Genomic DNA, 25,712 nt, shown 5'->3' with positions numbered 1-25,712 from the left:
TTTTCTTCAAAACAATCATAAAAAAGAGATCGCTAATTCAGCCGCTAGCATGTTGCCTCGGTAAATTGCCTCGGGTAAATTGGGATTGAGCCTAAGTCTGTGTTACCACCAAAGCGTTTTTTTTTTCCAGAGGCTAGCCTAGCGTATTTTTCCAATTGTTTTCAATGGGAACGTTGCGTTTTTTAAAACACCAGCAGCGTGACGAGGCACTGAGCGTCTATTTCATGCTGAGCACTCAGCAAAAGCGTTTTTTTTTTCAGTTGAAGAGTGTTCAACTTTGGGTAAAATGCAGCGCTCGTCACTGTCACTGTCAATTTTTACCCAGCCGTCCAATCACAGGGGACGAGGGATGAGACAAATACCACAGCGATCAACCAGACGACAAGAATTACAACAACTTAACAAAATAATTGAAAACAAGATCCAGAGCGAATACTTTACATTGTATCAACATTTTTATATTCAGAAACAAACTTTATGGGAAATGTAGAGGCCAAAGTACAATTCATAGCAATGGGAAATCGAATACTAGCAACACTTCTGCTGATGTTTCGTATTTAGCACATATAGCGTATCAACTGAAAAACACGCTTTCCCACCGAAACAGCGAGACAACTTTGTGTCACGAGGACAACTCAACCAAAAGATGTTTTCTTGCCATTATTTTTTTCTTATTTTTCTCTCTCTTTATGTCATCATATTTATGTCTCAGATATATTGAGCAGACACGATTCATCTTACTAGATTTTAAAACACAGCCTATAATTCATCTTCCAACCTGATGTTGAAAAGACTGGACAATGTTTCACCGCTATTCGGAGTGACATTAGGTGTGTGCGCGTTTGCATGCTGTGTGTCTTTGTTGTCTCTGATTCCCGTAAGACATGTAAAGGGAAGAGAAGGAGCAGGAGTGGAGGTGGGTCTGGTATTAGCCGGCTGGGAGCACTGAGGCACTGCGGGCGTGCAGGGCAATCATTTAAAATGCATGGGCTCGGAGGTCGGCGGCCCTCAGAAATGTCACTCGCTGTAATGGGAGGGGAGAGTGCCAGAACCCAGAGTCCCTACAGAGTCAGATGTGTGTGTGTGTGTGTGTGTGTGTGTGTGCAGTATGGAGACTTGAATCACGGCAGGTGCAGCTGGTTCTCTGTCAACAAAGAGCTTTAGAAAAATATGCTGCTGATGTACGCACAATATTAGGGGAAAAGTGGGTCCAGAGTCCTACAGTGGGAAAACACGGGCTAGATTTACAGACCTACGAAACAAATCGATGTTCCAAAATGTGATTGATTGTGACAGGGGCCAATATGCAAAACATTTCCTCCAGGAAGCTATTCAGGCATAAGGTAATGTATTTTCGTTGGCTGTCAGCTATAATAAAGCATTTAGACGCAGTGAGGGGAAAATTGAGAGTAAATGATCAGGACAAGAATGTATTCTTAGATTTTCCCCAAATGATTGATAGTCCATTATATCGGCAAAGTAGATTAATTGGCCAATATTTTGAGATTATTCAAATTAAATTAGGATTGAAAGAATTGCTGAAGGCTTCGTTCATACAGTGGCAACACACACACAACGGATTCGGTCTCCTTCTCTCACTCGTGATAGATTTCAGTAATACCATTTGACCATTGTGAAGAATAATCATTGTATTTTGATATATGCAGCCTTGCTGAGCATAAGAGACGTCTTTCAAAAACATAAAAAAAATCTTCCAACCCCTTATTAAACTTTTGAACCATGATTCCATTCATACAGACAAAATTGACAAGCAATTGAAAAGCAATATATCTTTCATCTTCATATAACACTTGACATCAGAGATGAGGTTTTTAATAAGCATTGACAATTTGTGGCAAACTGGGACTGAAAACACACCCGTTTGGGGACACGAGTGCTAATGGTGAGTGACCAAACCTCGGTTAAATGTGTGAGACTTAAGTAAATACACCCCTCATACCAATCAAGCTCTTTTAATCCCCACACTAAAACACACACACTATCTCATTTTAACACTTACACACATTCTGTCACGTCAGCGGAGCTGTTAGCTGTGCACACACATATGCGCGCTGACACGCATGTCTAATGGAGTGACAGTTGAGCGCCTCTCCCTGACAGTCTCTGTTGCTATCCAACACCTACAAACATGCCCAAGAGCACAAACTTGTCCCATTTCTGTGTGCGACGACATGCTTTAATGACATTTATTCATGAATTATTTGTTATTATTCAGTTTTTTCCTTTTGAACAAAATCATGACGGTGCTCGTTGCACCTTACAGTTGCTTTCAAATTCTGGTTCACAATAATTGGAAAACAATAGCTAGAAAAGTGGAAGGTTTCTCTCTGGTAAAATAGAGCTCTGTTATATAACATATATTAACTGGACAGGTCTGAAATACTTTATTTTGTTAACAAAGTTTGTTGTGTCCTAAAGAGCTTAGGTCTGGTGGATAGGTGGCTGTGAGGGATCGGCACATCTCTTCAGTGGGTTGTACTGTTATTTAATGTGTTTTTGGATTGTTCTGATGACGAAACACTGCAAAAATATCTTTCCGAGAAATTTCAGTAGACAAAAAAAAAAACCCAGAGAGTGTGAGCTGTGGAAAATTAGAAGTGACCTAGGAGCTTTATACGGTGGATGCCATTGAAAACTCGGTAAGTCTGTCCCTCACAGCCTCGCTTTCATACCTGTCATGGCACTGCTCTGAAATAATGTTTGGGTCTGGTGGACCTCTATAGATTCATGGTGCCGTTTCTAATGGTGAGATGTTTAAATATTGAAAGGTGCATTTTCTTGAAATCATCCCCCGGTGAGGCTACAGTCTAAATTCAAAGAACCTTGACATCAGAATAGGAGTGTTTTGCTTATATATATATATATATATATATATATATATATATATATATATATATGAGGCTTTACCTCTTAAAGGTGCAGTGAGAAACACTGTTGATATTTGAAATCAACTAAAACAAGCACACCCCTATGTGTGCACCCCTAAAGACAGCAAAACTATGCTTATCGAGCCATTCTGTTGTAGTCCTAAAAGTCTGTTAATTTATGCCATAATCCTTTTTTAATATCTTTTATACCATGTTGATTAATAATTTTGAACTGGGCAAGAATTGAGAACAATTTGCTCAAGTGTCTTTGGATCAGAACCAATGGATGCTTGCAGTTGTTGTTGCTGTGAGTTTGGAGTCTGTTTATTTTCTTATTTCTCTCTAATTAGCTGTAATTTAAGCCCACTTCTTTTCTTTTGTTTTTTCTTTTGTTTTATCTCTAGTGGTACACAGAGAAAAATTCCACTGATCACTGTTCCTTTTCTGCGTTATCTGCAGCCTTGCCTGCTCGTGTCCATGTACAGTAATGGAATTTCGTTGGGAAATTTACCAGACCTCTAGATGGGCTTCAGCACTTCACATAGAAAGGCAGCCAAGGTTTTTTTTGTGCGTGTGCGGCTATTAACTGTCCATTCTCAAATCAATGCACACTCCCCCCTTGTCTGACCAAAGGCAGACACTCATAACTAAATACACTAAAGTACATACCACTTTTTATTGAAGGGATAGTTTACCAAAAATTACGATTGCCAATAATTACTCATCCTCATGTAGTTCTAGATTCCAAACCCCTAAGACTTTCACTCAAAACATTTTTTTTTAACGAAATCTGAGATTTCTGTCTAAATATGATAAACAGAAGCTCAAGCATGCTTGTAAGATGCATCATAATTAATAAGGTTCATTCTCGTGTTTCATAGCAGCACATTTGAGCTTCTGTTTACCATATTTAAGTGCTCTATGTACGTTCGCTGATCAAAGTTTATATGTGTAAATAAAATCCTAAATAAAATCCCTCCGTTCATCGCATAAAGCAATCGTGTCTCTTCAGTAGACTTGGATTAAACCGCTCGATTCAAGTGGATTTATTTTATGATCCCTTTAGGAACATTTTGAAGCATGAGAGTTTTGGGTGAATAGACTTTCAATGAAGGGACTGAAGATTTGATAAAAAAATATCTTCATTTGTGTTCCTAAGATGAACAAAAGTCTTATTGGGTTGTAGCGACATGAGAGTGAGCAATTGATTGCAGAATTTTCATTTTTGGGTGAACTAACCCATTAACATAGCTTATATACACCAGTGATGTTCATGTAACTGCTGCTCAGCAGGACATTGTTTTGCCTTGAAGACGTTCTACCCATCAGACCCTGACTAAGAAGTTTGCTTCAATTAGCATGTGTCCTACTCGGAGATATGCATTGCCGAAGCCTACACTGTGAACAGTGGGCTAGCTGCTTCCGTTTCCCCTAAAGGAGGTAAGAGGCAATGCCTCCTGCTGTCTCTCGCAGCGATCTGCCCCATATGTGCAGGGAAATGTCACTGCCTCTGCGGAACGCTCGCTGGATCACTTGCCCCGGCAGGAAGTACGTGTCACCTGACCCCACTGCTGCTACTTCACACTTCCCTCAGGGAGCGAATGTCTTTTGCACAGACCTACACTTAAAGGACATTATGCAAAACTTCTCAAAGCTTCTCCTTCCTTTAGTCCGTGGGTTTGGAATGAAAACATTCCTCCGTAATTGGTCCTGAATTTAATAAGCTAACTTCACACTCACAGTGCCTATACATTTCATTATTTCATTTCATTTCATTATGTATATAATCGTTCATATATACAAAAATGTATAATAAATTCCCACAATTTAAAGGTGATAATTACCCTATTTGCACATTATTTTTGCTGTTTTATTTTTGGTTATGCAATAGTGGGGCAGAAATGACTTTTAAGTACTCAAAATAGTTTTTATTAATTTCAGAATAGTTTACAGTTACAGTAAAACTTAAGCCCAAAGTATACTTTATTCTTTACAATGTAAAGTTTGGGCTTTACTGTGATGGTATCAGATGATAATACCATGGTACTGTATGCTTTACATTTACATAGCAAGGTTTTTACCTCAAAGAATAACATGATAATGAAATCATGGTCGAATCCAAAATGTTCCACTTTGCACTGTTTTGAAAGTAAATGTACTAAATGACCTTTCATCTTGTAAATGCGATTATTGGTGCCTGCACCCAGCTTGGGCTGTTCAGTTTAATGGCGAATTACGCAAGTTAAAATATTTATCTCTGCCCCTCTATGTGGGAGTAAAAGGAGTGTGTTGCTAGTGTCAGTGGGAGAGAACAAGGAAAAACCGTTAAAAAACTTTTAATGAGCCTACAGCTTCCATCATTAAGCAAGCAGTCACAACAAAGTGACTTTGTTCTCTTCCGCTCTCCTCCATCTCTCATAATCTGTCTCTCCCTCTCTCTTCCTCCTTGTCTCGCTCTCCGCTCACACACACACACACACACATTTATAGAGCAGAGCCAGAGATCAAGGTCAGCTCAGATGGAGTCGAGCCAGAAGCCCCCACACAAGCATTATGGGCGATTGCCTTCTCGTGTCACCCATCAGCTGAGATCACATCACTTCCAATAAGTTAGCAGAATTTCAGATATTCAGTCTCTGTCTGTTACTTTTGTCTTTCCCCTATTTGTTTTTCCATCTCCTCCTTTTCCTTTTACAGCAGCAAATAAATGTCTCTGAAGGAAGAAGGCCCTTGGTCATGCTCTTGGCTTTTAAATAAGCTGAGCTAAAATAACAACTGAACGTTACCGGGTTGAGAGAGAAGGGAAGTTTAGAATGGGGCGTGAATCTCTCCATCGGCAGTTGGAGGGGAAAACCACAGCGATGCATCAGGGGTCTGATGCTTTCTGAATGCTAAAGAGAGCTCAGTGCTTTATAGGCACTATATACATAAGCGCCTGACCCTCCCCTTCGTCTTATGCATGATTAAACAAGCATCCAATGCTTCGATTTGAAGCTTTCATGAGGAATGGGTATGCATTTTTATATGGAACTGCCTTATTAGAGGTGTTTTTCTGAGACATGTGTCACTGTTACTTCTGCAAACCCCTAACCCTTCAGGTAAAGACGTACTTTGAACAAGTATTTGCATCTGTATTTGAGTACTTGCATAAAGCATTGCAAGTGCATGGTTCCGGTGTGCATACTTGCAATGCATTCTTGAGGAGAGGTGTTAATTTTTATTCCTTTCATTTTAAGTGTCCATTTTAATCGTCTTAAAATGTCCAGGAGAGGAACAAATATTTTTCTTTTACTGTCATTTTCACTGAAGAATATAACTTTATATTATATTAGTGCTTTCAAATCGATTAATCATGATTAATCGCATCAAACATAAGTTTTTGTTTTTACGTAATATATGTGTGTGTGTATATATAAATATAATAATACATATATTATATAGATTTGACTGCACTAATTATATTATATTAGACATTTCTACCATTTAAAGGTGATGTAACATTTTAACCTGTTTTTTAAAAGCCAACTGTCATAAAAAAAATTCTCTCAGAATTTGTAGTTATTTTCACTGAAGAATATAATTTAAATTTGCGTATATTTTGTTTTATTTATTGTTTTAATGTGCCATTTATTATTTCATTTTGATAATAGGTCATTAATATTATATTATATTATATTGCATAAATTCTTACAATTTAAAGGTAATATGTGCAATTGTACATTTAAATATGTGCATGTTGTTTTTAAAAAGAAAGCAGTCATTATTTTTTGCTATTTTGGTGATGCTACTTCAGAAATTACTTAAAGTAATCAAAGATTACAGTTACAGTAAAACTTACTGTTATGGTATCAGATGGTAATGCCATGGTGCTTTAAATAATACCATGATATTGTGTTTTCCATTTACATACCAGAGTTTTTACATTTTACTCAAAGTAATACCATGGTAATGAAATCATGGTAGTTTCCAAAATGTTGTTCAAACACTTTTTCATCAACATGAATGAATTAGCTGAATAACTGTCATGTTTACACGCTCACCTTGTCCCCATCTCTGTGTTTTCCCTGGACAGGCGAGGACTTCGCAGTGGTTCAGCAGGAAATAATCATGATGAAAGACTGCAAGCACTCTAACATTGTGGCCTATTTTGGTAGTTACTTAAGGTATAGTAATGACCACTTTCCTGACCACACTTTTACTGTTCTCCGCTCTCTCCTTTACTTACCCCTTCTTTCACTCGCTCCCCTCCTGCTCTGTCAGTTCCTATTCCTGTCTAAGGCTGTTGAGTTGACACTGTTGGCTGGGTCTCTCAGCTGCACTGCAGGAACAGCCACCTCGGTTTCTGATAGTTGTACAACCTGTGCCTAAGAATAGTGTTTTAAGCAAGGTAGATCTCAAAGCAGGATGATGTTTTCTCAAAGTTTGGTGTTACATGACACCTTCACCGCCCACCAGGGATCTACAATCTTTTAGTTTCAAGACTAGAAATATTTAAAAATGTTAGAAGGTTAAGCTAAAATTATATATATATATATTAAAAAAAAAGATTTAATGCATCCCTCAGTTTGCAAACAAACCGAAAATACAAATGTGAAGGTTGTAATTTCTTCTATCTAACTTCTTGGTGAATGTCTTGTTTTGCTTTAGCGTCAATTTATGTTTTTCTCTGTGAACAGTTTTTGATATGGTTTTATTGCATTAGTCTCATGTAAACATGTATAACCTAATGTTAAAGTCTTCTAGTCATAATATGGCTATAAAATTGTGCATTTTAACATTTATCCTAGTACAATGTCTCGTATAACTTTGGGAAAATAGATACCATATATCAATACAGCTTCTATTTTACTTTTTCTGTTTATAAATAAACTACCATTCAAATGTTTGGGGTCAGTAAGATAAAACAAAATATATATACCGGTGTATATATATTTTTTTTTTAACAAAAACAAATATTTCAATGGATCAAAAGTGACAGTAAATACATTTATAACGTTGCAAAATATTTCTATTTCAAATCAATGCTGTTCTTATGAGCTTTCTATTCATTGGGATTCAATATCCCAAAAAATATTAAGCTGCATAACTTTTTTCAACATTGCCAATAATAAGAAATGTTTCTTGCGCACCAAAAAATCATATTAGAATGATTTCTGAATATGATTATGTGATACTGAAGACTGGAGTAATGATGCTGAGAATTCAGCTTTGCCGGCACAGGAATAAATTACATTTTAAAATATTTTACAATAGAAAAGTTAATTTAAATATTAATAATATTTCATAGTATACTGTTTTCGCTGTCATTTTGATCAAATAAATGCAGCCTTGCCCTTGAGCATAAGACGCATCTTTAAAAAAACACATCTTACTGACCCTGAACTTTTGAACTATATATTAATTCTGTAGTTTGAACAAATTGGATGTTACTGTGCAGTGAAATATCTGAAGATGCCACTTGAATTACCCATTATCAAAGAATTGTATAGCGGTCTTTCTCGTAGCTGTAGGCAACTTGAGTGGTTTGTCTTTGGTATGCAGTATATCTCTAAAATATTAGTCTAGACATTAGGCACCTTGAGAAGTGGAGAAGGGTGTTTTTGATAAAAGCAGGTTGCTTGTGAGTTATGACTGTCTCCTACTTGCTGTGTCATGACCCAGAAAAGTGTGCATCCTTCCACTCTCCCTATGGGGCTGCCAGGGGACTATTTCGAGACGCATCGATTGAAATATAATTTGTTGGTGTTTTTCTTTCTCTGGCTTTTCAGGAGAGATAAATTATGGATATGTATGGAATACTGTGGGGGAGGCTCATTGCAAGACATATATCACGGTAAGATACACCATACAAAGGTAAACAATCAACTGCTAACTCAGACTCGCTCAGTGGTCAATGTTTCAATGCTGTGCAATATCTCCTTTCCATTCATTATTTAAAGGAATAGTTTGCCCAGAAATGACAATTCTGTCATCATTTATTCATCCTCACTTAGTTCCAAACCCAAAGGAGTTTATTTCTTCTGTAAAACACAACATGATTCATGTTGAATAATTTTCTTTCCATACAATTATTTTCCATGAGGCTTTCGAGCTTCCAAAACGATGCAAAAGCACCATAAAATGATCGCAAAAGTGATCCATATGACTTTTAAGTCAACGAAGTGACCTGTACATTGTTCAGAATGTCTCTTTTTGCATTCCAAGTGAGACATTATGTCTCAAATGGCTAAAACTCCAATCATTTTCATTTTTGGGTGAACTATTCCTCTAAAAGTCCCAGTGTAAAGAATGTTGATACGATGTTTGCAATGGTTTGAAAGCTCTTCTCGTTTCCGATGCCAGTTTTGACATAAATAGACTTTCCTCTCCTCCCATTAACAATCTGATTCTTGACAGATGGCCTAAATATACAAATCTTTTCTTACGTTGTTGGAAAGCGTCCCTCTGTATGTTCCCAGTTGATACATTTAGCAGAGCTCAGTAGAGTGGCCTGTCAGATCATTAGAGCTCATTTTCACGGCAGCTGTCGGCAGTTCTGTGACTCTCTCTGAGCCTCTGCGTGGGGCGTGGGGGGGGGGGGGGGTCGATGGTGTTATGCCACTAACGTGTTAGCTTAGTGCCCAGCCTCACATCCCACGTTATCTGCCCCCCCCGCTGCCACGGTTGCACTCGGCTGTAGGGTCGCAGGCCTGATTAGAGCCGAGGCCGACCGGCTCCAGTCTTCCCACACACAACACATAAAGACATATAGAACACACGAATCAAGTTCGGCTTGGACAAACATGTTTTTAAATAACTCTCTGAACTAGTAAATGATCAAGTAAAGGACATTTGAGATAAAAAATAAAAGGATATACTGGACATTTCTGCTGAATGGTGAAAGCCTCTACACCTGTTTGGACGTAATTAAAGAGCAAACCTTGTAAGAATTTGTCTTTAATGCACTCTTTATTCTTTTATCTTTACATATTTCTAACACATATTTTACAGAGGATGGAATTTATACACTTTCGTTTAAGAAATTAATACTTTCTATTCAGCAAGGATGCATTCAGTTGATCAAAATTATTTTTAATGTTAGAAAAAACTATTCAAATTAAAGCTATTCTTTTGAACTTTCTATTCATCAAAGAATTATGCAATTTTTTTCCAATATTGATAGTTATAAGAAATGTTACTTGAGCACTAAATCAGCATATTAGAATGATTTCTGAAGGATCATGTGACATTGAAGACTGGAGTAATGACGCTGAAAATCACAGGATGTGTTTTTAAATATATTCGAATAGAAAACAGTTATTTTAAATTGTAATGATAACAGTATTAATGTTTACTATATTTTGATCAAATAAATGCAGTCTTAGTGAGATCGAGAGACTTCTTTCCAAAGTATTAAAAAATCTTATCGAACTTTTAAATGGTAGTATACTTCACATAAAAAAAATATTTTAGTCAATGTGAAATCAAAATTGATCCTATTTAATTTGATGCATGCTTTTGAAAAGAAAAATCTTTATCTGCTTTTCCAGCAGTTATAAGAACGGTAAGGAAAGGTTCCAGTTCAGCATGGTTTGTCACGGCACAATTACAAACCGTTCTCGACATCGCCACTCAGGATTGGTCACTTATCTGTTGCCTGGCTACTAGTTTCTCTGTAGCTGACCAAGCGCTATTTGAGCGAAGTGAACATAAGTTATCAATAAAATGAAAATAAATATCTGATCATCTTCTATAACGCAGTTGATATTTACATCTCATGCCGTCTGTTAGCTCTTGCGCTACCAAGACAACAACTGATGCATTTGCATTACATTCCAAAGAGCTCCGTTATCAACTCCACAGTCCCACAGTAAATAAAGCCATCCAACGAACTGGAACGGTTAAGCAACGAGAAAGGTTTAGCCCAACAGTGGAGAAGCGGCTTTGTAATCTTTCATCACTGGTTTAACATACTAAAGCAACTTTCCTTTTCTAATGACATCACCATGCCCTCTTATTTTTCAACCTATCACATGTTACCACTATTTACAGTCCTGGCGTTTTTTTCTCTGAATATCTGGTTTCACATTTAGAAAGCATTACTTTACAGAAGTTAAATGGGTTGCGGACACCAATTCATACATTTAAGACCCTTCTACTGTCTCTTTCTCTCTCTTCCTTCAGCCCATTAAGTATTCACTCCATCCGATTAGCACATTTCCTGTTTTTGTGATATTTTAATCAACAATAAAAGTCTCTATTGACTTAAAAAAAGATTAACTTCTCTGTCAGAGGCTTTAAACCGTCACAAATCCTACATCGGTATTAGCAAGAGACAGATGAGCTTCTCAGACGCCTTTTGAATTTTCTTTTGCTGAAGTTTCAACGTCTGTTATTTTCATCAGTAGTCCATTTAGAGTTGTAGAGTAATTCAACTCTGTATTTTGTCAGGTTGGAAACGTGTAATCAGTCACATTGGGTTCTTGATAATCTCGTCCTTGGTCTGCTGGATGAAACCCATTAGTGGTGCTTTTGTTAAACTGTCATTCCAGTGTGTTATGGGAAGGATCAATGTTATACATGTTCTCTTGGTTTAAACAAGTTCAAGCTTAAGATAACTACTCTGCATGCCTCATTTTTCAACTGATGTGTTTGCACTTTTGTACACACTTTTATACGGTTCGGATCATTACATTTAAGGTGTTTTGGCGAATATTCTGGAATGGGACTTTTGCAGATGTACTTTGTAGATTACATTAGTGCTAAATGTACACTAAATATGTCTCCACAGTTACTGGGCCTTTAACAGAATCACAGATCGCATATGTAACAAGAGAAACCCTTCAGGTAAGCCATTTTACCGGACTCTGTTTTGACAACCGAAGCAATCTGCTGTGACCATGAAAGCTACTTTTGAATTTTTAATGGTAGACATGTTGCCTGATATTTCATTACTCCTTGTTCCGTCTCTAAAAAGGCAGTTTGTAAATGTGTTTTTGTGATGATTATGAATTAAAGTGTGTTTTAATCATGGCTTTCATTTCAGGGTTTATATTACCTACACAACAAAGGAAAGATGCACAGAGACATAAAGGTAATGCCATTTATTTCTGATTGATTTGAGCTTTTGTGTGTCTAAATGAAAGGCTCCTTTCAGTGGCAAGGAATTGATTGATTGAATTGTACTCAAAATGCCAAGAAAAAGTTGAGTGACAGCACATAAACCCACCTCATGCTACATCTATCAGCAAATCAAATATACCAGGAGGAGTTTTTAGCAAAAATGCAAGGAAAAACTGTTGTTTTTCACAAGACAGATCAATTATTATTTTTGTAAATCTTTTTGGTGTCGCCAACGGCACAGAAATTACACACTTCAGCTTTAATGATTCTGATTCATTAATGATTCGTCGTTATTTTTAGGAAATGATTCCTTTAACAATTCTGCCATTATTTTGCAATTATGTATGGCGCTGCTAGTGGTGCAGAAAGGATTAGTTTAGATTAGTTGCTTCAAGGATTGTATTTCATAGTTTTAATAAAGCATACACGCATTTAAAACAATCCCTCCTTCTAAATAATAAATATTTAGCAATAAAGTCATTTAAAAGTCTCAACAAGGCTGCATTTTATGATTTTTTTCTTCCAATTTTAATACATTTTAAAGCGTAATTTATTCCTGTAATGGCAAAGCTGAATTTCCAGCGGCCATTACTTCAGTCTTCATTCTCAAGACATTTTGTTATCAATTTTGAAAACAATGAACATGGTTTTTGTTGATTCTTTGATGAATAGAAAGTTCAGAAGAGCAGCATTAATATGAAATAGAAATCTGTTGTAACATTATAAATCTTTTTACTAATGCATCTTCGCTGAATAAAAGTATTAATTTCTTAAAAAAAAAAAAAATACTGACCCAAACTTTTGAACGGTTGTGTATGTTGGCTGTTCAAATCCACAAATTATTAATAATTTGCACCATAAGCTGTGTTATTGCTCATATACATGTAAAGCTGTCACTGTAAAGCTGTAAATAAACTAATCGCTCATTACATGGAAAAATCTGTGTGCCATGGCTGTTTATTAAAATGCCCTTAAAGTAAAGGCCTTAGTGCCTTTTAATGGTGATTTGGTGAAGCCAGATGTGCAATGACTGGTAAAGAAAGAGAAAACGTGTTACCTGGCCAGAGGGAGGTGTAATTAGTATGACTCAGATGGTGCTTTCACATCTCTGATCATAGATGAAAGCAGGTGTTGAAAGAGATTTTATAGTGGGAAAAAAATGTGATTCTGAAGTCTGTCGGATTCATTTTTCATTTCATCTCACAAACCTACCAGTAAAACATTCAATAATGTGTTATAATTGCAGATGTTTAATGCTATGCACTGTATAATATTACAGTGTCATTTCATGAAGTGTTTTTCCATTTGAAATAGGGTGCCAATATTTTATTGACGGACAATGGTTATGTCAAGCTAGGTAAGAAAACAATTTTTTTCCATTGTGATAAATGTGGTAAATGAGCTCAAATCATTAAAAAAGTGTGAATCGCTTTGTGTTGTTGACTGAGCATCACCTCATGTTGTCATGTTTGATCTGCTGTGGCATTACACATTACAGCTCTCAAATTTCATAATTCATAAGACATAATTGGACACGTGGTAGTGTGAGCTGCACACATGAGAGGTGTTTGTGGGATTGTAGTAAAGATGATCTTTTGTTTCTTCTTCTCCGCAGCTGATTTTGGTGTATCTGCACAGATCACGGCCACACTAGCAAAAAGAAAATCGTTCATTGGGACTCCTTATTGGTATACAGCAGTTTTTTTTCTAGCTTTGTTGTGCCACATACACCTTACAATCATACATGCATGCAATAAGATTTATAATAATAATAATAATAATTTAGAATGGCTATTTTTTATAATTATAATTAATGCGGTTTCTATGACCTCAAATTTGTGAAAAATTACTATTTAATTAACACAAAAATGGTCACCATGTTGTAAACCCTTCACGTTATACAGTGATATAAATTTTAAACTTCATATCCTTATGTTGAATAATTAAAAATCCCATATTATTTTTTCAACTACCTGAAATGATTTTTAAAAAGAGACTTTTCACAGTTGAGTAAAAAAAAGAAAAAAAGACATTTAATCTTTTATAATTCAGTAGTTTCCTACATGGCCACAGAAGCCTTTTCCATAGCTTATGTAACCATCAGGTTGGAAATGTTCCTAAATATACTGTGAGTGATGATGTGGTCTGTAACCCATGATAACAGGATGGCCCCAGAGGTGGCCGCTGTGGAGAGGAAAGGAGGCTACAATCACCTGTGTGACATCTGGGCTGTGGGCATCACCGCCATTGAACTGGCCGAACTACAACCTCCCATGTTTGACCTTCATCCAATGAGGTGAGGGTTTAAACAGCAGCGTGGATCTGTTCCAATTCAAAAATAGCTGGTTTTTCAGCTGCACAGTTCAAAAAGGACTGTGGCACTAACATGATGGCGTTAGATATATGAAATATGAACACAATATGAAAGATTGCCATATTTCACAGTTCTGGTTCAGATAAAGATCCCACTTAAAGGTGTTTTTCAATGTTAAAATACATTCTCATTTTTTTACTTTCTCATTTAGTTTAATCAGTGACATGCGTCTGTTTGTTCAACTAATAGAAAGAGTGTTTGGGAAAACAGCGTGAAATTTTGCAGATGTTCAGTAACTTATACCTAAAATTTCATAAAAATATTCTCTTATTCATAGAAAGTGGACAAAATGGATTTCATTTCTTGACTCTATCTACTTTAACCAAAAAAACAACAACACACACAATAGGACCATGTCCAGAAAACATGTTAAAACACTTTGATACTTTGCTAGTGTAAATAGGTCTATTATATTTTGAGCATTTTTTGTAATTGCTGAATCCTCACTCTCACACTGGACAGTGAAACTATATCAATGTTTTGATGAGTTGAGATGCTTTCATGTACCTACATTTTCTTTCTAAGCCGAGCTACTTTTCTGCTTCTCTCTAGAGCTCTGTTTTTAATGACGAAAAGCAACTTTCAACCCCCCAAATTAAAAGACAAAGTTAAATGGTAAGTGATAATTACATTTTCCGGCAATGATTACCTGGGTGTGTAAAATACTTGATACCTAGAGAGATTTCAGTGTCAGTGAGTTTCAGTATGTTTTTTTAAACACCCTATTCTCTAATATCATTAATCACCAATGAAATTTGGGCCAAGCACTCTCATTTGCCCTTAACAGTTACTCTTATGCATTTTGATTTTGGTTGGACTTGACATTCTCTTATCTTGGCTAATTATGAATCTGTTCAGGTCTTCTGCCGAATAGTTTCTTCTCCATTACCTTGCAGCTCTGTTAAATCAAATTAGCTTAATTACATTTAGAGCTAACAAACTGCACGGCCTCGCGGTCGAAATGCTTGTTACGTGTAAGATTTATGCAGACTCTTCTTTATGTTCTGGAGGACCAACAATTTCCACAATTTTGTGAAATTGGCATTGACGAAAAATCCAAAGAAACGGCCACCGGCTGACAAGTTATTGCAGGTAAGAAGGGCGTTTTGCATTTCGTGTTTCTCAGTTTCATAATGTTTGCATTATTTAAAATTTTGGATTTTGAATTGCATTCGTTAAATGTATTTTATAATTAATATTATTTTAAAATTTAACAATAGAATTTAATTTCATTATAATTATTTGAACAATTAATAATATTTATTAATTTATTATTTTTTGTTGTCATCGTTCTGAATTACATTGGTTAAATTTATTGTAGAATTAATTATATTTGATACATTTTATAATTTTCTTTTTAAATTATATAACTTTCAAGGCTAAGACAAATGACATATCTTTAAAGAACATCTAACATTGCCATTTCGATCGTCTCTACCCAGCATCCCTTGGTGTCCCAGCCATTGAGTCGTATTTTGGCAATTGAGCTGCTGGATAAAGCGAACAACCCCGACCACTCGTCCTACACAGACCTGGATGATGACGACCCAGAGCCGGAGGTACAGTATATCTCTCCCTGTGTGATTCTCAATGTTATCACAACTATCAGTTCAAGAATGACGGCCCCATCGGGACTATTATTCACAAACAGAGCCCAGAAAATGCCAGCTGATCGAACTGACTACGTTAGCCTCTCAATCCCAAGAGCGGGGATGTCAGTTTGATGAGCCCCGTGAGTTTATATCTCCGATACCTCAACCGTTTTATTGCGGCGGTATTTTTCACTGGCTTACTTTCTTTATTATTAGCCTGTAATGGTTGTTTTAAAGGCCCTCATTCGTTTCGATTGTCTCTAAAAAATAGGTTTATACGCGGGCGTCTCTTCCAGTTGTGCTACAGGGCTTCTTCTGATAAAGATTTGTGAAAGCATTTGGCCTCTTCTAAAGTCCCCCAGTGAGAATGAAGACTTTTTTTTTAAGGACATAGTTGTCCTTCATTTCATCTCTCCCTGTTCTACCCATTTCCCCAAGCATCAATTCATGCTCACTTCCTCTCTTATTCATTTTTCCCCCTCTCCTGCTCTTGAAGTTTAAATACAGAGGGTTGTTTTTACCAGTGTCTCCTCTCTCCCGGCGAGTCCTTCGCTTTGCAGCTCGCAGAAAGGTATCAGGGTTGTGTGTGTGTGTGTGTGTGTGTGTGAGTGTGAACATCTGGAAATGTTTTGATTACCGGTGTAAGTGTTAATTTAGTGTTGATGACTTTAATGGCTTTATGTGTGTTGTTAATTTATTTTCTCATAAGTGACTAATTTTCTTTTCTTTTTTATCCTAGACAAACATTTGTGCATGATGTGTGTTTGCTCGAATAGCTGTGTGTTCGTGTGTGTATAAGTGCTTGAGTTACGCAGGTATGCCCAAGGATGTTTTAGGGAGTTTTGCGCTCTTGTCGGATTTGGGATCGGAGTGTTGATCCCTCAAGGGGTCGGTTTTGGAAACGGAAGCTCAGTTCAAAAGCTGGATTTGGATCCGTTGACAAAAGATTTGTGTCTGGCCTCTTTGTGCTAAGGTTTGCTTCAAGGGTTTAACAGAACATCAACATCAAAGAGCTTTTAGAGAAATTTCTTGCGTCATGAAATGCAAAAATGTTCAATATTGGGGTGAATCTCGTGAAAAATGTCAAGAGCATGTCAAGGTCAACCTAAATATAAAGAACATAATAATAAATAAAAATGTCATGACTATTTTTTTTTTTTTAAATCTTATTGAATTTTTTTAGTTTGGTTGTAATTGTCATTATTTTAATTGACTATTATATATATTGATTATAATATTAATGAGAATCATGCCTGGACAGTCATTTAAAATATATATATTTTTTTTATTAAAGTAAAATTACTGTTATAAATACTGTTATAAATTGAAAATAAACATAATATAAATACTTTTATATATTGAAATATTAGGCTTATAGATTATATCATTTCTTATAAGTTTTTAGCAGCATTTTTAGGACCACTTTTGAGTTTATAATTCTCATTATTTGCATAGATGATTCTCATTTTGCAATGTATTAATGAGAATCATGTCCAGGCACAATAATAATAATAATAAAAGAAAAACACACATTTAAAATCAGCTTAAAGAGAAAACAAATAAATATATAAATGCATATAATCATATAAAAATTAATCTTTATACAGTATAATTGTTTTAATTACATTTTTGTGGATTTTGCGTGTTTTTTTTTTTGAGTGAGATATGAGCCAGACATGTTCTTGACTGGCTTTTTCTTTTTTTTACCCGTTGGTTAAATTTTATACCAATAAAATGAACATTCTGGATTTATTTTAAATCTATATACAGTATAGATTTTCGGAAAGCATAGATAATATCTTTCTTAGTCGCTGTACCATGTGGCTCAAGTGCTAAGAGGTGTGATAGAATATTCACAGGCGTCCGCTGAGGGAAGGGCGCAGTGTTTGGCATTCTGTCTATTTCTATTTCAGAGCCCTGCTGTGTCCTTGTTGTCTGAAGGTCGTGCGTCTGTTCCTCTGTCTTATCTCTCCTCATCACATCTACTTCAGCCCTGCTGGCGTGAAACTGAAGTAAAGGATGTCCTTCAGTGACCATTTAGTTTCCTGGAGCCGGTTCAGGACTCAAATGTTTGCGTGCTGCTTATGCATGCGTTTCCATGTGCACATGCATGTGTGAGTCTGTGTGTGTTGCTGCTGATGGAAGGTGTTCTCCGATTCAGGAATGACAGCAAACTTTTCCGGATAGTCATCAGGGACTGTGCTGTCGGACGCCCAGTAGGCCGTAATGATTTTCTCTCGGGCCGCAGTGAGACAGGACAGCAGCGTCAGACAGATAGGGATTCAGGGGGTCAGCATCATGACCCCTACTGTTATCAGAGAGTGATGCCTGGCATGTATTTTTAGCTTGTGGAGTTTGCCCTCCACTGAGTCTCTGGCGATGGCACTAAGTGATATCTGAAGTGTAAGCATTTAAGCCGCTCTTGTCTTAAATGTATTGATGTGTGCAGATTTTGCTGACGGGGTGTTTTTATCTTAACTGGGCTTCTGATCTGCTAAGAATGGCGCACTAATATGCAAGCTATCGACTAAGAGCATCTACAATCTTGACTTTTTTGGTTTAATGTGGTTTATGTATAAAAGCCATGTCAAATCTGATTGCTTTAATGGTGATCGGTCGATATGGGTTTTTCAATGGCCGATGCTGATTAAATGGTGGCAGAATAATGCTGATATATACATTATGCAATGAAATGATGGCAATTGAGGCGTACCTAAAATTGCTGAAATTAAAACACTTTTATATAATACATTTTATATAATATTCAATCAAAATGAACAAACTCAAGGGTGAACTGAGTGAAAACCATCAAGAAATGACGTTGTAATTCAAAATCAATAGAGACCCATAATAAATTATAATTTTGCATATTTTAAGTAGCATTAAAACATTTTTGCATTGTCACGTTTTATCATTTTCATGACAGTTACATGCTTTTTATAATTATTTATTTTTTAAAAGTAATTGGTAATACATTTTTTATTTTTTGCCTGAACAGGATGATTGTTTACTGTTGTAAAATAATGGACATAAATAAAAAGGAAATAAATAAGTCATTTAAATAAAACAGGCCAAGTATAATAATCAATAATTTTTTTTAATTTTTTTTTATTGCCTGAACAGGATGATTATTGTTTACTGTCGTAAAATAATGGACATAAATAAAATGGAAATAAATGAGTCCTTTATTAAAACAGGCTTCGTATTTTTTATTATTATTTATTACCCAAACATTTCATGATGTGATATTCACCCTATGATGGACTTTATTTAGCCACATAAACATTCAAATGACCTCATAATAACAATAACAAAACACTTTGATTTGTCATTAGTACTTTAAGTGACCTTTAGATAAATTCTTCTTTATGTGCTGGTGTGTATTTATTTGTTCTTGTGTGTGTGTTTACGTGTCGTTTCTTCTTCTCCCTAGCCTCCAGTGTCTGTTCCACATCGGATTCGCTCAGCAAGCCGTTCGAGTCGGGAAGGGAAGACTCTGTCAGAGATTAACTGTGAGTGTTTGTTGGATTTCTCCCCTGGGCAGACCTGACAGGTGCTCCTGCTCTCCTGAGCGTGGCTGAGTGAATTTCTCAGCTTCAGTTCTCGCTGTCTGCTGTCTGAGTATACCAGAAATTCTCTCTCTGTGATGATCTGCTGGAGGATTTCTTTGGGTTCTCTAACATACCTACCAGACATCTATACTGACTTAAAGAAATGTGTGGTTTTGAGTGTTCATGATAGTATTATTTATGTTCAGACTTCAACCAGTTTTATCAATTAACTGACTGATTGCCAGTATTCACTCACCCTCATGTCATTCCAAACCCATATGCTGATACATATACTTATACATATACATATACATATACATATACATGTACAATACAGAAAAAGTAGTACTGTTGCTTTAAAAATGATTTGTTTTGTTTTCTTACAGTCGGTCAGGTGAAGTTTGACCCTCCTTTAACAACAGAGACGAAACCGCATCATGAACCGGTGAGTGAGCTGCTCTTCGCTTTGGGGATTTCCTGTGATGGCAAACAATTCAACCAATCAGAACACACTTTATGCTTCTTAGTTACATCTTATTAGCTCTGTTCCAAAACCTAATGAGCTGCCTACTGCTTACATAGGCAGCTTCCTTGTAAGGAATCTAATTAATTAAAAAGTTCTACATAGGCAGAAACTTAGTGCGCAACACGAACAGCTCAACTCACAATTGATTTCAGTATTTGGCATTAGCATGCTGCTATGCTAATGGTGTGATGCTCTGTTAAGCATAAAAATACACACATTTATTATTAAATAATACTGATATAATGTGATGGTCCTTTTGAATTACATAATTTTAATTGCCTTTAATAATAATAAATATATATATTTTTAGGGCTTTTTTCCCTATCACATTATTTTAATGATCATACATTAGGTATTATTCAAAAGCTTAAACACTCAAGATTCCTCCTGTGAAAACTGTTTTTAAATTGGATGTTGCGTTACAATGGAAAAACTACTTTAAAACCTTTTCCAAGGCTCAATTTGAGTGATTTCAATATAACTTGGTTTGACATGCTTTGTTTTTATAGTAATTTCCAGATTTCAATCATCAAATTATTTTGTAAAATATATATTTTGTATGAAATGTTTAGATAAGTACATTTGCTTTAGATTTTACATTTTCAGTACATTTGTTTAAAGTAAACTTGAACTTATATAACTTTTTTACACTTTTTTTTTAAGTCCTTTAACTTTTGCTATCAATTTCTGTGACATCTTTAAAAAGAGACCAACCGCATTGCAAAGCTTTTATGAATTACAACCAAGATTAATAATAATAATAAATAAGTCATAATTTATTAATACAAATAATATGATAATAATAATATAAAATGTAAAAAAAAAAAAAAAAAACACAACACTCATAATTATTGTATACATTTATAAAAAAAATATATTAAAATGATTTTTAAAAGGATTCACTTTAGTATGACACTATTTATGTTTAAACTATATTTTTTGCCAGTGTGTTCTGGGATTAGCTTCTCAATGAAGAATATATGAGATGCCGGTGTTTGGATCGTGCCCATGATCCCTCGATAGGGAGCTAACTAGGTTTTGGAACAGAGCAAATGTGAAACCACGTCAAGCTTAATTTGAAATCACTCTGCCTGTCTAGCTGTTCACAAAGCTCATAACCAAGTATAGCGAACCCTTCCAAATGATTTTTCCCATAAGCTGACACTTACTATTATGTAACATTTTTCCTCACGTACACCTCAATCCCAGCTCGTCTACTGACAGTGGCTTGTTTTCTCTCACACCACGTTTGACTGTTGTGCATTTGAGACGTCTGTCTCGCACTCTCACCACCGCGATAATTGAAAGGTTAGATGCAGCTTTCCGTGGCATCTAATCAATACGACTTCCTTTAAGCGCTGCAGAAAAATGCAGCGTTGACTCATCTTTGTCTCATTTGAGCACTCAGTGTTTCTCATGTTGTAACTGGATTTGTCATCCTTTCATAAACCAGATCATTTTTAACAGCAGGACATCAAATTAATGTCGATTCCCATTGTAGCTTCATGCTTATGATGTCATCTTCTGAATGTAACCTCACATCTGAAGAACCTCACTTCCCCCACGCTTTGATTTTCTTTTGATTTCCTGGAGTCACATCAAGTTGCTCTGCTGTTTCTAAAGAAGCAGTACATAATTGCTGCAACTGGTGGGTTGTTAAGGTTTTTAAAATGTGAAACATTTAAACTTATATACATAAGTTTATTCCTGTGATGCAAAGCAGCCATTACTTCAGTCTTCAGTGTCACATGATCCTTTATAAATCATTCTAATATGCTGATTTGGTGCTCAACAAACATTTAATATTATTAGTGCTGAAAAAATAATTTTTATTTCACGATTCTTAAAAGAACCGCATTTATTTGAAAGAGAAATCTTTTGTAACAATGAACACTAAAAGTGTTTACTGTCACTTTTGATCAATTTAATGCATTCTTGCTGTAATAGTTAAAGAGCAGAATTATAACAATCATTACAACTTCTGTGAACATAATACCACAACACCACTTTTCAGCAGTTATGGACTGTTCATTTACTCCACAGACCTGTTTAAAGGTCTCTCCCGGTTGACATGGTCTTTCGCAAGCACGTCTTCACCCGGCAACCACCCCAACAACCACCCATAACCCATCAATTATTGTTTCTGTGGAACCACACGTGTGTGTGATTAACTGAAGTTTCTTGGTCCTTCTACTAAACAGCCCGACACTGACGATTTTTTGGACTGTGCCGAAGAAATATACTACACTGCAAGATCTAATCTGGTATTTTTTTTGTATTTTACTCTGTTATCTTTGTCTTCGCGTCCCCTATCTTTTTTTTTTATTGTCTTTTTCGTAGCATCTTGTCCGCTTTGCAGCGCTTGTGTAGTGAACTCATCCTTCTTTTGTTCATTTCATTCATTCATTCTGCTGCCTTATCATATTTAGATCATGGCGGTCTGTGTCTTCAGCTTGCCTGTATATAATTGCCTTTGTCTGTCATGCCAAATCTCTGAATCCATTTTATTTTGGTATTTCAGCCTCAAGCTTTATTAAAGACACGTCCCTCAAAGTCGATACATTGCTGCACTTTTCAGTAATCAAAAGCACTTTGAAATTGCAAAGCAAAGCATTTTGTGTAGTCGAGGCCTCGGAGGGGCTTTATTTTTAGGGCTTGTCACAATCAGACACATCTTGAAAGCGAGCAACAGTGAAGGAGAGGGAACGGAGAGAGAGAGAGAGAGAGATTAGGGTTAGACAGATGGAATGGATGTTGAGTGGGGCGGAGAAGGCGAACAAATGGGGGAAAACAAGAAAAGAGAGAGAGAGGGGGAAAAAAGAGTCTGAAGTGCCTGTGCGTGTCCCACAGGGACGGTTAAACCGAAGTGCTCTGCAGGTCTGAGAGCGAGGGGGGGAAACATTGCCTCAGCAAGCAACGCTTTGCGCAACAAACCCAGCTCACACGGTCTGTTTGAGGTATCAGCTAATTCTGCAGCAGGGACACAACCTCACCCCTCCGTTACAACACAGTTATTGTGAACACCTACCGTGCTCAATAATAATTGCGTACTGAAATCCAATTGGCCATTTTTCCCCCTCTGTTTGCATACTGAATTGTGATTCGTCTTTGTATGCATCTATTTAGCTGCCTTTAAACTGCAAAGATGGTGTTGCATTGTCTGTTGATTCTTATACACAGCTGTCATAAGTGCCATGATATTGGCTCTATAGAGGCTCTAATGCATAATTTCATAATATCTAACAAATACTTTTATGATAATCACAATATCATAAAAGTCTAAACCGTCTGATATTAATGATTTTGAAGTTAACAATTAAATTGTGTGTATATACTGTATATATATATATATATATATATTATATAAATATAATTTTTTTTGACTTCTCGAACTAGATGGCACGATACTTATGACACATCATAAAAGTCTAAACCGTCTAATATTAATGATTTTTAAGTTAACAGTTATATTGGATTATGAATATTGTGGATTAAAATTATTTGATTCACAAACTTGATTTGACATTTACAAGTAGTTAAATTATATTTTGTGTATACATATATGTGTGTGTGTGTGTGTGTGTGTGTGTGTGTGTATATATATATAATATATATGTGTGCGTGTATGTTGTATATATATATGTATATTTGTGTGTGTGTGTGTGTGTATATATATATATATATATATATATATATATATATATATATTTGTGTGTGTGTTTATATATATATATACATATATAATATTAATTTGGCTTCTCGAACTAGATGGATACTAGATACTTATGGCACTGAATTAATTTAGTATAGAAATTGAAAAGTTTTGTCCTTTTGGCTTTTTATTTTAGTGACTGGGATATATTGAAGAATGATGTTGCAAAGTTTTTAAAAGCATCATGGGGTTATGCCTGTGCAAAGAAACGTTTTCCCCCCGTTTTCCCCCTTTTTCATCTTTTTGCGTTTTTTGGGGCTTTTTTGATTGACACATCCATCTGGTCTGAAGCCCACGCACTGAGCCGGCACAGCGAATCACATGCTTGGAATCGGTGTCTTTGACTGCGTATGAAGAACCCAAAAGGAAAGAGATGAAAGAAGGCGGTGACAGAAGCGGTGAAGCGGATAGTCTGGGATGTTCTGTTAGCTTTTACTCTTCCATCCTTTCTCTCTCCATCACTCTTTCTGAAAAGCCTCCCATCAGCAGAAAGGCAGCCAGCGAATAAGGATATGACAGTTTGCTGCGTAAAGGAAATTTGGTTTGTTAATCTGCAGGGCAAAATCAATGAGGTTTTGCATGGCTGAAAAGCTGTATTCCAAAGAGAGAAAGAGAGAGAGAGTAAGAGGGGAAAATGAGAGAGAGAGCTGTGGAAGTAGCAAAAGGGAGTGAAATAAAGAAAGAAAGAGTTTGAGGGAGATAAGGTCCTCAAGTTTAATCAGTGACCTGATTGTTATAGCAAAATCTTCTGCCAGAATATCTCCTCTAATGGATGAAGCACTGTAGACAACTTCCCTAAAGAAATAAGACAGCGTTTCCCTTAAAGGGATATTCCAGATTTTTTTAAGACCTGATGTCTATTTACCACATCTGTGACATCACAGACTTGTTGTCTCGCTGCCCTATCAGGCAATGACTTTACAGGAAGCTAAGCGGTTTAATGATCTACAACAAAATAGAGCAAGCTTTGGTGATAACTAAGCAAATATTTAATTATCACAATAGTAATTTCTTGCTAGAAATGACATCAAAAGTTGAATACGTTGGTCAAAAACGTACATTTACACACAAACTGACCACCAACCACAACTTTCAGATGCCTTCTGAAATGACATGCACAGGATTGTGGGATATCAAAAATGTATCAGATGAAAGTATCTCAGGAAGTGAAGCTAACGTTGGATTCGGACATGTTTTGATGCTTTCTTACCTTGAAATGCAGCATTTTTCAGCTTCCTGACGCAGCCGTTGTGACTGCTTCAATGCATATATTGGGTATAAAAGTCTGTTAGTCAGAATGGTTCTATTTTTCCATTTTATTTTCCTTAGAATTTTTACAAATGATATTATCAGAATAACAAATTAATTTAATTGGCATTGAAATGTAAAAATAAATACAATATTATACTCTAATTTAACAATAATATTAATAATTAATTTTAAAATATATTCTATTTAAAATAAAATATAAAAATTGTCTATTTTAGGTGGAACTATTTTTCTGGTTTGAATAACATTGAGTCACTTGTTACAGAAATAGGTGCGTATCACGTTCCTTCAATCTCCTTTCTGGTATTCTCATGTGGATACCAAGCTAAATTAAACTTATTTAATTTTTTTAGTTGTTCATGACGAAAATTGCATTAGTTTCCTGGCTAGCTTCCATTATAAGATTACATTAGTTTCTGTAAACGGGTTTCCTCTACGGAGGGGTCAGTTGAAATTGTTGTTGTAATCGACGGCATGCCATCAGGTTAAAAACAATGTTTTATTCCTGAAATATTCCTCACGTCTGAGTTTTTCAGTGCCTAAGGTATTTAATAGATACTCCCTCTGTTTTATGTTTCTATTAAGTCATGAACACAAAGTTATTTCAAGTCATTGCCTGCTTGAATGATCATATTGGTGAGTGGGAGGAGAGATAGCACATGGCCCAGTCCACCCACAATGCTCTAATTAGGAGGACA

The 25,712-nt window shown here is 36.0% G+C and overlaps 1 protein-coding gene across 15 annotated transcripts in view; it reads left to right on the top strand.

The window, feature by feature from the left end:
* Nucleotides 1-25,712, top strand: part of map4k3a (mitogen-activated protein kinase kinase kinase kinase 3a) — a 57,351-nt gene that overhangs the window by 17,951 nt on the left and 13,688 nt on the right. For 5 of the 15 annotated variants that reach the window (XM_079597019.1, XM_079597025.1, XM_079597027.1 and 2 more), the window contains exons 3-16: nucleotides 6,961-7,051; nucleotides 8,657-8,721; nucleotides 11,659-11,714; nucleotides 11,914-11,961; nucleotides 13,305-13,347; nucleotides 13,606-13,678; nucleotides 14,155-14,286; nucleotides 14,917-14,979; nucleotides 15,375-15,456; nucleotides 15,807-15,923; nucleotides 16,453-16,527; nucleotides 19,390-19,468; nucleotides 19,894-19,952; nucleotides 22,235-22,297. In XM_079597019.1, the coding sequence (XP_079453145.1) occupies nucleotides 6,961-7,051; nucleotides 8,657-8,721; nucleotides 11,659-11,714; nucleotides 11,914-11,961; nucleotides 13,305-13,347; nucleotides 13,606-13,678; nucleotides 14,155-14,286; nucleotides 14,917-14,979; nucleotides 15,375-15,456; nucleotides 15,807-15,923; nucleotides 16,453-16,527; nucleotides 19,390-19,468; nucleotides 19,894-19,952; nucleotides 22,235-22,297 (1,046 nt within the window). The remainder of the gene's footprint in view (nucleotides 1-6,960; nucleotides 7,052-8,656; nucleotides 8,722-11,658; nucleotides 11,715-11,913; nucleotides 11,962-13,304; nucleotides 13,348-13,605; nucleotides 13,679-14,154; nucleotides 14,287-14,916; nucleotides 14,980-15,374; nucleotides 15,457-15,806; nucleotides 15,924-16,452; nucleotides 16,528-19,389; nucleotides 19,469-19,893; nucleotides 19,953-22,234; nucleotides 22,298-25,712) is intronic. The other 10 variants (XM_079597024.1, XM_079597021.1, XM_079597016.1 and 7 more) reach the window with 3 other exon arrangements.

This window comes from Phoxinus phoxinus (genome assembly GCF_949152265.1).
Source record: "Phoxinus phoxinus genome assembly, chromosome: 22".
In the NCBI taxonomy this organism is placed as follows: domain Eukaryota; kingdom Metazoa; phylum Chordata; class Actinopteri; order Cypriniformes; family Leuciscidae; genus Phoxinus; species Phoxinus phoxinus.
This window is presented reverse-complemented; position numbering and strand designations above follow the sequence as displayed.